This window comes from Sander lucioperca, chromosome 16, assembly GCF_008315115.2.
Source record: "Sander lucioperca isolate FBNREF2018 chromosome 16, SLUC_FBN_1.2, whole genome shotgun sequence".
NCBI classification, from domain to species: Eukaryota; Metazoa; Chordata; class Actinopteri; order Perciformes; family Percidae; genus Sander; species Sander lucioperca.
This window is the reverse complement of record NC_050188.1, coordinates 31,667,139-31,680,378: the sequence shown is the minus strand read 5'-3', so window position 1 is coordinate 31,680,378 and position 13,240 is coordinate 31,667,139. Positions and strand designations below refer to the sequence as shown.

General features: G+C 39.2%; 1 protein-coding gene and 1 long non-coding RNA gene across 2 annotated transcripts; both read right to left on the bottom strand.

Annotated features, from left to right (window-relative positions):
- Positions 1-1,213: 1,213 nt before the first annotated feature.
- Positions 1,214-12,370, bottom strand: LOC116046360 (C3a anaphylatoxin chemotactic receptor-like). The gene is made up of 3 exons (XM_031294694.2): positions 12,161-12,370; positions 4,498-4,678; positions 1,214-3,501 (listed from the first exon to the last, which is right to left on the bottom strand). The coding sequence occupies exons 2-3, from the start codon at positions 4,669-4,671 to the stop codon at positions 2,608-2,610; spliced, it is 1,068 nt and encodes a 355-aa protein (XP_031150554.1). The 5' UTR covers positions 4,672-4,678; positions 12,161-12,370; the 3' UTR covers positions 1,214-2,607.
- On the bottom strand, positions 3,510-4,478 carry LOC118493462. The gene is made up of 3 exons (XR_004895432.1): positions 4,263-4,478; positions 3,899-4,208; positions 3,510-3,759 (listed from the first exon to the last, which is right to left on the bottom strand). It is a non-coding gene; the product is annotated as an uncharacterized LOC118493462 (long non-coding RNA).
- Positions 12,371-13,240: the final 870 nt, after the last annotated feature.

The following is a 13,240-nucleotide window of genomic DNA, read 5'->3' as shown; positions in this document are numbered from 1 at the left end:
TGAAAATTAGCTGGCTGGCTAACACTGGCACATTTACAGAAATGTTGATTAATGTGTGTTGTCCTTTATAAATAAAAAAAAAAACCGAAGAAAACTGTAAAACAAGCAACTTCAGTTTGTTTCGGTGTGTGTGTTTGTGTGTGTATGTGTGTGTGTGTTTGTGTGTGTGTCTGTTCTTGTCCTATCTTTGTCAGGACCAATATAGTTTTAGAACTTTAGAATGAGGACATTAATCACTTCTTCAATAGGCTCACCCCTAGGTGTATGTGCGTGTGTGCGTGTGTGCATATTTGATTTGAATATAAAAAAAGCAGATGTGGATAAATAACAAAAGAAAGTTGTTTTAAAAAACATTGTGGCCTCTTACAAAAGGAGTCAAAAACTGAAAATAATGTCACTGTCATTTTATCTGAAAGATCTGAACTTACGTTTAACTTTAAATCTGTTTTACTATGACGCTTTTGCATTGACACCTCACCTCACAATCAACACTATAATAATAATAATAATAATAATAATAATAATAATAATAATAATAATGATTAAACTACAAGTTTGTGAAGGTCATATAAAAATGTGAATGGGGAATATTTTATATTTTACCTGACTTTGTGTCCATTTCAACTTTAATCACTTTAATCCTGATTTTGTAATTCCCTTTCATTTTCCTTTTGTTATTCTTGAGTGTGTTAGACGGTTGCCTGTTAAAAAATCCAGTAGTTCTTAAAGAAGGAGAATTATGCTGTTCAGTAAAATGAACAGCAAGAGATGGTTTAACTCTGCTGTACATTTTTATAATAATCAATAATAATGGTTTGTGAAAAGCTATATTATATTTACAGGTTAGTGCTACATTTTAAAATCTGTCGTGTCTCTGTTTCTCATCATTGTCTTGAATATTTAGAAATTCCCTTTAAGAGTGTATTCAAGTACGTACATAAGTTATGTAACAAACATACTTATTTGAACCTAACCAAGAGACAGACGCACACACACACACACACACACCTTCAGACTTTTGTACAGTAGTCTTGGAGGACCGACTATATGTCCTGAAGAACTGATCAATACTTAAAATTTAAATTGCTCTTTTGGAGAAAAGGTTGAAAACTGACAAATTTGAACAAACTTGAAATGTGGTATTTTCTTTATATCTTCAATTACCATGCAAATTACAATCTTGGATGGCCAAAGACAGCGTATTAAAGACACTACAGTTAACACTCTTTTATTTATAAAGGACCACCAACACTTATGGCATCTGTTGACAACTTTTGCACAGTTAAACAGTTTAAACATATTTCTTATGTATTTTCATGCAACAGTTTCTCTATGATCTTATATTATTTACAAGTAATATGTGTTACAGAAATGTTACAGAAATGTACAACAAATAAAGAAGAACTGGGTTCATAATCCCTAATTGCAGTGACATTTAAATCAAAATGTAACACTGTGAGCTTCATGACGTTCAACAAAAAAACAAAAAACAAACAGCAGAACAGAAATACCATGATACCTAAAGAGCATTGAGTTCAAGGTAAACAGTCTGATTGCACAGACGTGTGTAAGTAATCCACAGAGAAAGTACATAGTTTTTTTTATGAGTCGGTTGCTAAGGACTGATGTTCATTGTGTAGCTTATAGGCTTCGTTTTATTATTATTATCCAGATGCATTTGTCCCATAAAAGCCATAAATGCTCTGCTCACTTCTGAACCGAGCTTACTGTTACAATAAAACCCTTTGGAGCATCTCTGATGGTAGAAAACCAAAATAATAAACCAAGTGATAGATTATCTCAAACGCTGTACAATTTCAATTCACCTGCCCTTCAATGTGACCCCTGACCACAAGACAGCGTCAAGTTATTACTGGCTTTCCTTGTAATAGTCTCACTTCCCTCTGCCTTCTTTCCTATTCCTCCACACTCACCACACTTCCACTTTCCATCTGTGACTTTAATCACATGCATCAAAACAACTTTACAGAAAAATGTGATTCTGACATCAGTATGTCAACAAATGAATTGGAATGGATAAAGAAAAGGTTCTTTTGAATGGCAGTTGTAGAATTCAGTTTCAAAAGCCCTTCCAGATGGTTCTCTCCACAAGACTAAAGTTATTTGCATGTACTGTTGATGTGCATTGAGTTAACACTGGAGTGCTTCATATCCCTACAATCAGTACAACCTGAGCTAAAAGGTTATGCAAGTCACTAAGCCATTATAATGAATACAAGTATTGAAATTGTGTCATAAATAATACATCTGTTTTCATCTAATTTAACTAAACAAACACACAAAACACATTGACCCAAAAGATTTCTAAATGTAGAAACTAAACTAAATATTTCTAAACACTCCAGAACTTATTTAAACATTTTTGAGATATGCTAATTTTCTATGAGCAGAATATAAAAGGCATTTTGATGGTTTTAAGAATGGTGTCACGCGGATTTGCACCGGACGTCACGAAATGTGATGACGTCATCACGAGTGTGCAACATAATATCACGAAAGACAGAAGGTTAGCTTTCTGCTTCAAAAAGAATGAACTCTCTAGCTGTTATGGTTTTTATAAATGATCAAAGGAACTCTGGGAGAACCTCAGACTTTAGCTACACCCAATATTGTCTGACTCCTTCCTGCCACCACGACCGTACTGTGTTTCGACCCGCTGCTGTCATCCAAGGAGCGATCGTTGGACTGGGTCGTCTGTCCATCCACGTCGTCTGCCAGAGCTCTCTTGTACACCCCCGCCAAACTCTGCCTGAAGCGCCCCCTCACATCCAGCCCCATGCAGAAGTACAACAGTGGGTTCACACAGCTGTTAAAGTAGGCGACGCCCTTCGCCAACGGGTGCCAGATCTTCACCACAGCATTCTTACTGTCCACCATCTTCACCAGCAGGAGGCAGTGGTACGGCGCCCAGCACAGGAAGAAGGCGACAACTAATGATGCTAATATGCGCAGGGGGCGGGACTTCCCGGACAGGCGGGTGCGTCGGATGCCAAATCCGGCCAGGATGTAACAGATGAGGATGACCATGAAAGGCAACATGAAGCCGCACAGGAAGCGGATAAAATAGAGAGCCAGTTTAGTGCTGCTGCTCCCCCCCTTCGCCTCCTTCACTTCCAAAGAGCACTTGCTCAGGTTGTTCTTCCCCGGGTAGACTTGGCGGTGGACGAAGTACGGAGCGCTGAAGAGGATCGAGGTGCTCCAGACGCAGACAGCCACCACCCTCGCCACCCACAGGGTGCGCCGTCGCTTGGTGAAGACGGGCTGCCAGACGCAGAGCGCTCGGTCCAGACTGATCACAGCCAACAGGAAGACGGAGCAGAACATGTTGGCGTATTTGAAGAAGCCGTTGAACTTGCAGATGAAGATGCCGAAGGGCCAGTGGTCGAAGAAGAGCTTCTTAATGAGGGAGAAGACCCGCGTGAAGCTGAAGATTAGGTCAGCAATCGCCAAATTCACCAGCCACACGTTTGTGACTTTTGGCTGAGGAGAAAGGAGAACAGAAGAAATTAAAAGTAAAAAACTAGGAAGGGGAATCAAGACAGAAAGGAGAATTTCTCGTTTTGTTAGCACAAAAACCATTGTGACCATTAACTAAAGTAAAAACATTGAACCAACAGTGTGATAATACTTTTGGCAGCGTACATAAGCTGAATGCTTTAATAACATACTGTATGCGTTACACACAGTTGGTTTTCAGAATGCAGAAATGAGCTCAGTAGTTTATATTTAAATATCGCACTCCTAATTTTTTTTGAAATCACTGTTTTTTTGTTAATTTTTTAACACGAGCTGATTATCACCCAGCAAACTTCCTCCTCCATGTATCACTCTCAGTTACCCATGCACTAGGCATATAACAGATGAACTTTGACTTGACTTTGGCTTGTTGGAGAGAAAATTATGGAGCATAATAAACAGATGTAGTGTTCAGTGGTCTGGTCTTTTATAAATCATATGGTGCGTTCCATTTACCTCTGAACTCGGAAGCCGAAGCTGGGAACGACGTCACACCCGAGTTGAATGCGTTCCATTTACAAGTCGGATTTTCATTGTTTTCATTAGCTCTAGTTAGGTTAGCCATTGCTAGCAATGCTAGTTTACAACAACGCGTTAGACTGTTTTTTTGTGCATGCAAACAGCGTAACAACATGTCCACAGATAGAAATTGGACAGCGCTGCGTGTATGACTGATTTAGTGAGACACAAATAAGACAGAAGTGCTAATAATTGTATGTTACTACAGCTTTTACAACTGTTGATGCACGGAGCAGCCATGTTGGATTTTTAGCACAGGGTTTCGGCGATTGCCTGAGTTCCAAGCTTGAAAATCCGAGGTCATGGGGAATGTTTCAGACTTTGAGTACAAATGGAACACGCTAATAATATCTTTTTATGGAGATTAGCAACACATTAATGGGACAGTCAGCTTCAGGAAAACATTAATTTTTCCTATTTGGAACTCTATTGTAAATCCACCTTGAGCTTGAACCCGGCCACCCAGATCACCATGAAGTTCCCTGTGATGCCGAGCACGACGGTCAGAGTGTAGAGGACGATGGAGACGTTGTCCATGATGGCGTCGACGTCCACAGTTGTCGCCTGGTCATTCTTGGAAAGCTTAAGGATGGAAAGGGAGCCATTGCGAGACATGGTCTGGCTGTAAAACAGAGAATACACTGAAATCAAAATGTAACCCATCATATAACTCCTGCTCTAACACAACGAGGAATAAAATGCAACAAGAGGATATGGGGGTCAAAGTGGATTAGTTAAAAGCTATATGAAAATACAGTTTGTGAACAGTTTTGTTTCTGCAGAGCCTGAAAAGGGGTAAAACATTTGCACAGTCTAGTCAAAATGTCGGTATTTGACAAGTTGGGGATTGGTCTGTGAGAGCCATGTGGAGGCAATCCCAGTCCACTTTTTTCAATTATCATTACTGCCCCTTTTAAAATACATAAGTTACAGTAATTTGAAGCAATAAGATAAGTGGTTTTAGGACACACATTATTAATCTGACTGGAGAAGTTATTAATTTGTAAATTATATTATATTTTTATGTCAAAGCAGAATCAAAGCTACTTACAATAAATGCATTCAACCAACCCAAAAAGTGCAAGAATCATGCATCAACTTCTTGAAATGTACTGATCATCTTCAAATGCCACAATGAGTTTATTTTGGGGGCGGCATAGCTCAGTCCGTGTGGACGTTTGGGAACTGGAGGGTCACTGCTTCAAATCTCCGTACGCACAAAGCGCGGACTGTGGACTGGTATTTGACGAGTTGGGGAACGGTCTGTTAACATCTGTTATAATCTACACAGCCTTTATTAATTTAAAGCAGCCATATTATGCTCATTTTCAGGTTCATAATTGTATTTTAAGGTTGTACCAGAATAGGTTTACATGGTTTAATTTTCAAAAAACACCATATTTGTGTTGTACTGCAGTGCTCTCTCTCACTGCTGCAGATCCTCTTTTCACCTGGTCTCTGTTTTAGCTACAGAGTGAGACCTCTTGTCTTCTTCTTCTTCTGTACTATCTTTGATTGCACTGCACATGCCCAGTAGCTCAGATGTAGATCATGTCAGCTAGCTAGCTCCATAGACAGTAAAAGAAAGGCTGTTTCTACAACTTCGGTCAGTTACAAGGCAGGATTAGCTGGGAGACTTCTAAATGAGGGCGCACATGTAAGTAGTTCTTTTGTAGATTATGGTGAACTTGTGTGTTGTAGCAGTGCTTTGCTATTGAGAACGAGGTAGCATGCTAGCGTTAGCATGCTAGCGTTAGCATGCTAGCGTTAGCCATAGTGTTAGTATGCTAACGCTACGAGCTAATGGTTGCGGTTAGCCTGCTCGTTTCGGCTTGTGACGTCACAAGCCGTGCCGATTTTGAACAGCTCACCCAGAGACTGAAGGCAGGACACATTCAGGAACCGTATCTCACTCTAAACAGCATGGATGGATTTTTTTCAAAGTTTGTATGTGTGTGGAAGCACCAGAGACACAAAATAACACCCCAAATCCCAGAAAAAGTGATTTTTTCATAATATGGGCACTTTAACACAATGTATTTTAATACCAGCTAGCTGTAGAATGCTGGTCTGTCAGAAAGGTCAAACAAAATATCATATTTATGTAGTAAAATATTCAAATTGTTTATTACAAAGACAACTCTGTGTTTCCTTCCTGTTTTCTCTCATCTTGCAGCAGTGAGGAGACTAAACCCAGGTTCCTGGTCAACTATAGATAGTCTCTAATTTCGAAGCCGGTTTAACCCTTGTGTTGTCCTTCGGGTCACCGGGACCCGTCCAGTTTATTTGACGTTTTGTATTGGCCTGGCGTTGAGCTTCGGTGACCCAGAGGACAACACAAGGGTTAAAAGTGCCTGGTTTTGGGTTACTTCCTCTTTTACTGACATGCAAAAAACACTCAAGAAGTCTTAGTGAAACATGAGGGGCAAGAAACACCTCTCTCAAACGAGTAATCTTTTCCGATCACTAGCTTTAATATGCATATGATGCTATGAAAATAGACATTAGTAAATGGTAGGAATGTTGTGTTTGTGGATAAACTGTGTGTGTGTGTGTGACGAGTCAGATGAGTCATTGTGCTTCAGTGTCTGAGAAGGTGCCAAGGTGTCTGTATACAATTGCACATGTCAGAGTGCGTGTGTGTGTGTGTGTGTGTGTGTGTGTGTGTGTGTGTGTGTGAGTGGGTATGGGTGTTGGCTTAAAATACAATTATGGGTGTGAAAATGACATGTTTACACTCTGTTTCCTGTTAAATGTTGTGTGTCTTATATATAGTTTTATGTGATTTCTTTTGTATTAAGCTAATGTTTTATTGTATTTAAAGGCATACTATGTATCTTTTCCCTCTTCAGTCCCCCTACAGGTTGTCTCATTAGAAGTACAGCTGCGCGAGCTGTAGTTTCAATGAGACAACCTGTAGGGGGACCGAAGAGAGAAAAGTTACATAGTATGCCTTTAAGTCTAACATAAAGTAACAAATATAAAGAGGCAGGTTGGGGTGGTGGATGAGTAAAACAAACACAGGACTTTTCACCCAGGAGACATTTCCTACACAAGTTTTTTTTATGTGAAAAGAATATAATTCATTAGATAACATTACGCAGGTCTCTTCTGTTGTTTATCACTTTCGGCCACTCTCGGTCATTTTTCTGAGTAGTCTTATCTTTCTTCCATGTTTGAGTGAAAGATACTCATCAGTTCCAGGGGGTGAACTGAATACTTTTCTACTGCTATTCTAATAAAACTGCTGCACAACATCAGCTGCAGGTCCAACATTTAAAAACCGCGCATTTGTAATTGAAGCAAAACACATGACACATGCAAACAATAAAAAATAAAGTTCAATTTATTTTGAATCAAACTCTTTTTCTTTCATACGTCACACACACACACACACACACACACACACACACACACACACGTGTGATGTGGTGTACCAGCGATAAACCACAAGCTTGACTTCTCGAGACATGACATGAAAAGAAGCTCTGTGAAGCTTGTTGAGATCATGTCCTGCACCTTTTATTAGCCACAGGTGTTTTTCATTTCAGTACCAACTCCCTTTATTCCTGAGACAGGTTCTGTCTAAAGTCAAACAAGGGAAAACACCCAAAATGTCAGTGATAATAGTGTGTGTATCCAATTGAAACCAGGATGTCGCTCTGTAAAATCTAACTAAGATTTAAAGAAAGTTTGAGCTATCATTTTTCTTATAATTGCTCTTTTAAATAAGTTGGTTAATAAGTTGTTGCATGAATTAGCCCTTGTGTTGTCTTTCCGCCGACCATGTCCTCTTGGGTCAAAATAGAAAATGAACACTTTTTTCGATGGCTTTGACACTTTTTCTGACGTGTTTGTCCCTTTTTTTCAAAGTTTTTGTCGCTTTTTTCGACACATTTTTTCACTACCACCAACTTCTAACTAATATAGTTTCACACTTATTTTTGGAATTCATGGTCAATAAACTTCGTTTGTATGAAATTATACCTAATGTTTTAGTTAAAAAAGCTGAACTTATGAATTATTTTGACTAAAATTAAATCAATGTATGTTGATGGATAATTAGAGACTGGTGTATGTCGAACTTTAGTCAGGATACTGTTTAAACCATTTACATTTTTTTAAATGCTATAAAATTGAATAAAACACTCAAAATTCAATTCATTCAAAATTGTACTAGCGAAGAGCGTTGTAGGGAACCATCCATGTTATTTGGGGTAATTTGGTTAAAAAGAAACCCATATTTCTGATACAGATTTTGAAACTCGAGGACAACAGAAGGGTTAGAACAAAAAAAAAGGTGCCAGCTCTCTGAAGCAGCTGCTGCAGCTCAGACATGGAATACGTAACATCGCTGACATAATCTATCTGTTTGAGGAAGTTTCAATTATCTGGACAGAGGAACGAGACTGAGTCGAATAGGGGTCGACCGATACAGGGCCGATAATCGGTCCCTATTTTAAAATAACAGAAAGTCAGAAACACAGAGACAAACTGTAGCTGTTATCTGTGGACATTGTTCTGTGCTATGCACGTTGAGAGGAAGTGCATTAAAATACCACAGAAAAAAAACATTTTTAATCCCAGGGTTAACAAACTCTGAGTTTGTTAACCCTGAGATGAGGGAAACTCTGGGTTTTCTGTTTCAGAAAGGGAGGTTATTTAAACCTGAGAGAGAAGGGTAACTCCAGCCCGTTTCAGAAAGCGAAGTAACTTAACCTCAGAGTCAGTTACTATGGTAACTGAGTCTGTGAACCTAACCTGGTCAGGAGCAGGTTTTCTTCAAGAAACCTTGAGTTTCATTCATTTTCATTTCCAGATCTACCTATTTGAGCGGTATCATTTTTCTTCCCAGTCTATCAGTTATGTGGCCTACATAACCTTACCTTATGGAAGCGTTTCCATTCAAAATAGAATAGGACAAGATGTTTATGTCATTTTGTCACGAATACATTAAATAAATTACATTTTGATGTTTAAAAGTCTCTAGAGTTTAACATAAATACAGATATAAATGTAATTTTAAAAAATAACTAATTATCGATTTTAAAATATTGCACCTGTCAATACAGAACAAAATATTCTGTAGCCGATTTTGCCGTCAATACTGCCGACATTGTCTTTTCTGTAATCAAATCAGTATATATTTATGTTTATCATGAAGTAGGCCTATACTACTGCTTGAGTGCAGTTTATCAATGGGAAACATACATGTATGGCTACAGCAGCAGTGCCATGTCAAGACACGTTTCTGGTGTGCAAAGACATTTGCACTAACTCTGAGTGAACCTACTCTGAGCTGATTGAACCAACTCAAATTAGTTGTTCTGGAACCCAAAAACTCAGAGTTGCCCATCTCAGGGTAAATCAACTCGGGCCCCAGATCTGTGTCAAACAACCACAAACCTCCAACCGCTGTGTGAGCTACATACGGTGGGAACTTATCTGATTAAACATTAGAATAACTATCCCAGTGTTAGCCTGCATTACAACACTATTATGTAAAAGTTTGCATATCAACAGTAAAAAGTATCACAAGTAAATAATGAAGAATTGTTTGTGTCAAAGAATTATCGAATAAAAAAAAGGAAATGATATCAGACACACTCACACGCAACAGTCTGACAAAACACAGCAGCTTCAGTCTTTGTAGCGGTGGAAAGAAGAAATGACCTGAGCCCAATAAAGATTTCCTGTTGTGAACCATTTAAACTTTTTCAGAGCAACAACACGCCACAGATTTCTTTTGCTCTGAGCTGCTCACAGCTTCTGCTTTAAAAAGGCCGACTTTTTCGATATTTGTACAGAAAAAACCTTCAGCCACACACACACACACACACACACACACACACACACGCACACACACACACACACACGCACACACACACACACACACACACACACACACACACACACACACACACACACACACACACACACACACACACAGTGCTGTTTCTTTTTCTTTCTTTTTTTTACATTAAGTGTTTCTGGCTTCCAAATATTAGTGATTTGCAGGTAGGCATCTAAGATTAAAACTGCTAGATTTGGTTGAAAAGTGAAAGTCTTTTAGAAGTCTAAGTTACATAACTGTTCTGGTGAAGCAGCTCCTCACTACATGTTGAAAATATAGCCATCTAAATGCTGTTAAAACAGTTTTAGTATGATATATTTTACAAAGTATGAATCTCCAGCAACATGAGCGATCCCTGCTGTAAAAACCCTGTTAAATGCTTTTCACACTGCCTCTTTTAGCCCTGGGCTAAGATTTGACCCTGGGCTTACACACACATTGTTAACCACGGGTTAACCTAAGCCCAGCGCTATAAGATTCACACTGCACTTTTACTAGCCCGAGGTTAAATGTCAGATGGAACACGAACACATTTACTTTTCCCCGTTTCACACTGTCAACGTTTTGCCTAACCCTGCATCAGAACAGGGCCAGCAAGCCCTGGGCTAAAGTCGGGGTTAGCCCACTTGGACTGGCCAGGATTGTGCCAGTGTCAACGCTTTCTTAGCCAGGGGCTAACAGTTCCCTTAGCCCTTTGGTTAGGTTTAAAAAAAGATTGCGGTTTGGGTTAAAATAAGCGCATTTGTTACGTAACATAAGTACCCAACGTTAGTTAAGTATAACAAGTCAATTATAATTTGCTAACGTTGACGTTTTCTTTCACATGGAACACAAACAGCGGCCTTCTGGGTGAAAGTTATGTGTTTGTTTGACCCATCCATCCACCCCGACCTCGTCCCTAAGTGTACTTTGTTGCTCTTTATACTACGTCACCTGACTTCCTCCTTAGAGGCAGCCCTGCCCTGCATAGGGCGCTTAAGGGGTAGGCTACCCAGTGCGTTTAAAAAGTGACACCGAGGGGTCCTGACCAAGCGTGCGTATATGATGGGTTGGATCAGCATGTGTTGCCTACATGTGAAAGATGTTATGAAACACTGTGTGGACCAGATCCAAGTCCCTAACCAGTTCTGGTTTCTTAGCTCTAATGTGTACAATTATCTCTATCACAAAGGAGATAATTACCAGGTATGCAGAATGTCAATATGAGGCGCAATGTCTACGTCGTCTGATTTTCTCCTTGACGCAGTCCTGGACGCCTAATTACGTTGGTTATATACAAATGAAATGATGCGTTACTTTTTGGAGGTATGAGTGCGAACAGTGGATGAGAACAGCCTGAACAGTTACCTGTAACCACCTCCAGATTAGTGCTTTAAGTGAATTTAAGTAAACATCAATCTAACTGATGCTTTCTGTTTGCCATTATCTGGCTACTTCACTCAATACAATAAATCAGAGGTTCCAAACATGGGGGTATGGACCTCCTAAAGGCCAATCTGAGATAGATAATATAAGAAAGAAACAAAAACATCACTGCTACACAGTTTGGGTTTATTTCGTCAGACTTCTTTCTTGTTTTGTTTTTCTTTTCTGAAATGCAGAAGATACCACTGAAAATGTCCAATATTAAACCAATCTGAGAAGGGAACAACTTCCTTAGCAATCTTTTAATAAAGTAAAACACAACATAAAACTTATACATCACAAATACTTTGTCATTCCCTTGGTATTTTCTTTTCTCCAGCATCTGCCTGACCTGGCCATAACCTTTTAGCTAAGTCTGTCAGATTTGCAGTGAATCATTTGATTATGATTTTACATGTTGTGCATGGTCCCTTTTAAGTGATTAGATGAAGTGTAAAAGTGATGGACTCTTCAGTGGCTGCACACTGTCAGAGCAAACACAGAGATGAGCTCAGTCTGAATACACATTAGCTGCAGATACTAATCAAAATAATTGCACCACTCTTCTGCTATATGCAAAAGCATGTGTATTTATTAATTCCTAGCTACATCACCATTATCAGAATGGAAAGTGAACCATGTTTTATTATCCGATTGTGCAGTTGATGCCACTATATATATCTCACAGCAACGTTTCCATATTATGCTGATAAAAATTGATAATAAGAACAATCTGAGGACAATGGGTAATGTTTTTGTGTGTGTGTGTGTGTGTGTGTATATATATATATATAGCACATCTGTAAAATTAGAAAAACTCACTCCGGAAATGTCATTATTTCTTACCTGCAGATGTTTAACTGATGTTGAAGCGATGAGGTCAGCTGCTTCAGTGTCAGTGTTCAGAGGCAGAAGTGAAGACGTATATTTGTGAGCTGTCTCTGTGTGTGTGTGTTCATGCACAGTGAAGTTCCCCTGTGTCACTGTTCCTCAAGTGGTTTTATTGCCCAAAGCTGGACATGTCTGCCACACATGCACATGCGCAAGCGCGCACACATACACATACACACACACACACACACACACACACACACACACACACACACACACACACACACGCACTTACAAACCCTTCCTCTTTCTCTCTCTCTCGCTTTATGTCATGTGTGTCTGGCTGCGTCTTCCAATGTTACTACTTCTGTTTTTCTCAGAGTCACACTCACTTTGTCTCCCTGTCACACACACACACACACACACACACACACACACACACACACACACACACACACACATGCATAAACACACACGCATAAACACACACGCATAAACACAAAGAGTGGATGTTCGTCTTGCGTTAATCAGACGGTCTTCTCTGCCAATCACATTCCTCTAAGCAGGGCCGATGACCTTGTGTTATTATTTCACAGGAAAAAGCAAATAATCCATCATGGTGTTGTTGGACTTTAAGTTATACAAACTTTTATTTTTCTTACAAACAACTTCTCACAGTTTAGGGGGGTTTCCACACTGATTTCAAAGTGATTGCAATTGAAGTAGAAGTATTTCAACTTTTTTGCAACATAATTTTATGTTCCCTCTAATCATAAACTGTTCATTGCTGTTGATATTAAACAGGGTCACAGTTGGATCCCTGTAATAGAAAGTAAAGAAGAAAAAAAAGAAGAAACTGCAAAAGAGCTGCTGAGCTGGGGAATAAAAAAAAAAGACACAAATAGGTGGTAAAAGTAAAAGTGTCTGTTCTATTGTCAAACTGGATTTTGGTTATTTTTCACCAATCTTCAGCTGTTGAACATAGCACGTTAAAAAAGTTAAATAACATAATAAAGCCCTGCAGTGGACAATGTAAAGCCCAAAGTTCAGCCAGTTCATATATTTTTTTCCCTTCTTACTATCTACTGCCTCTGA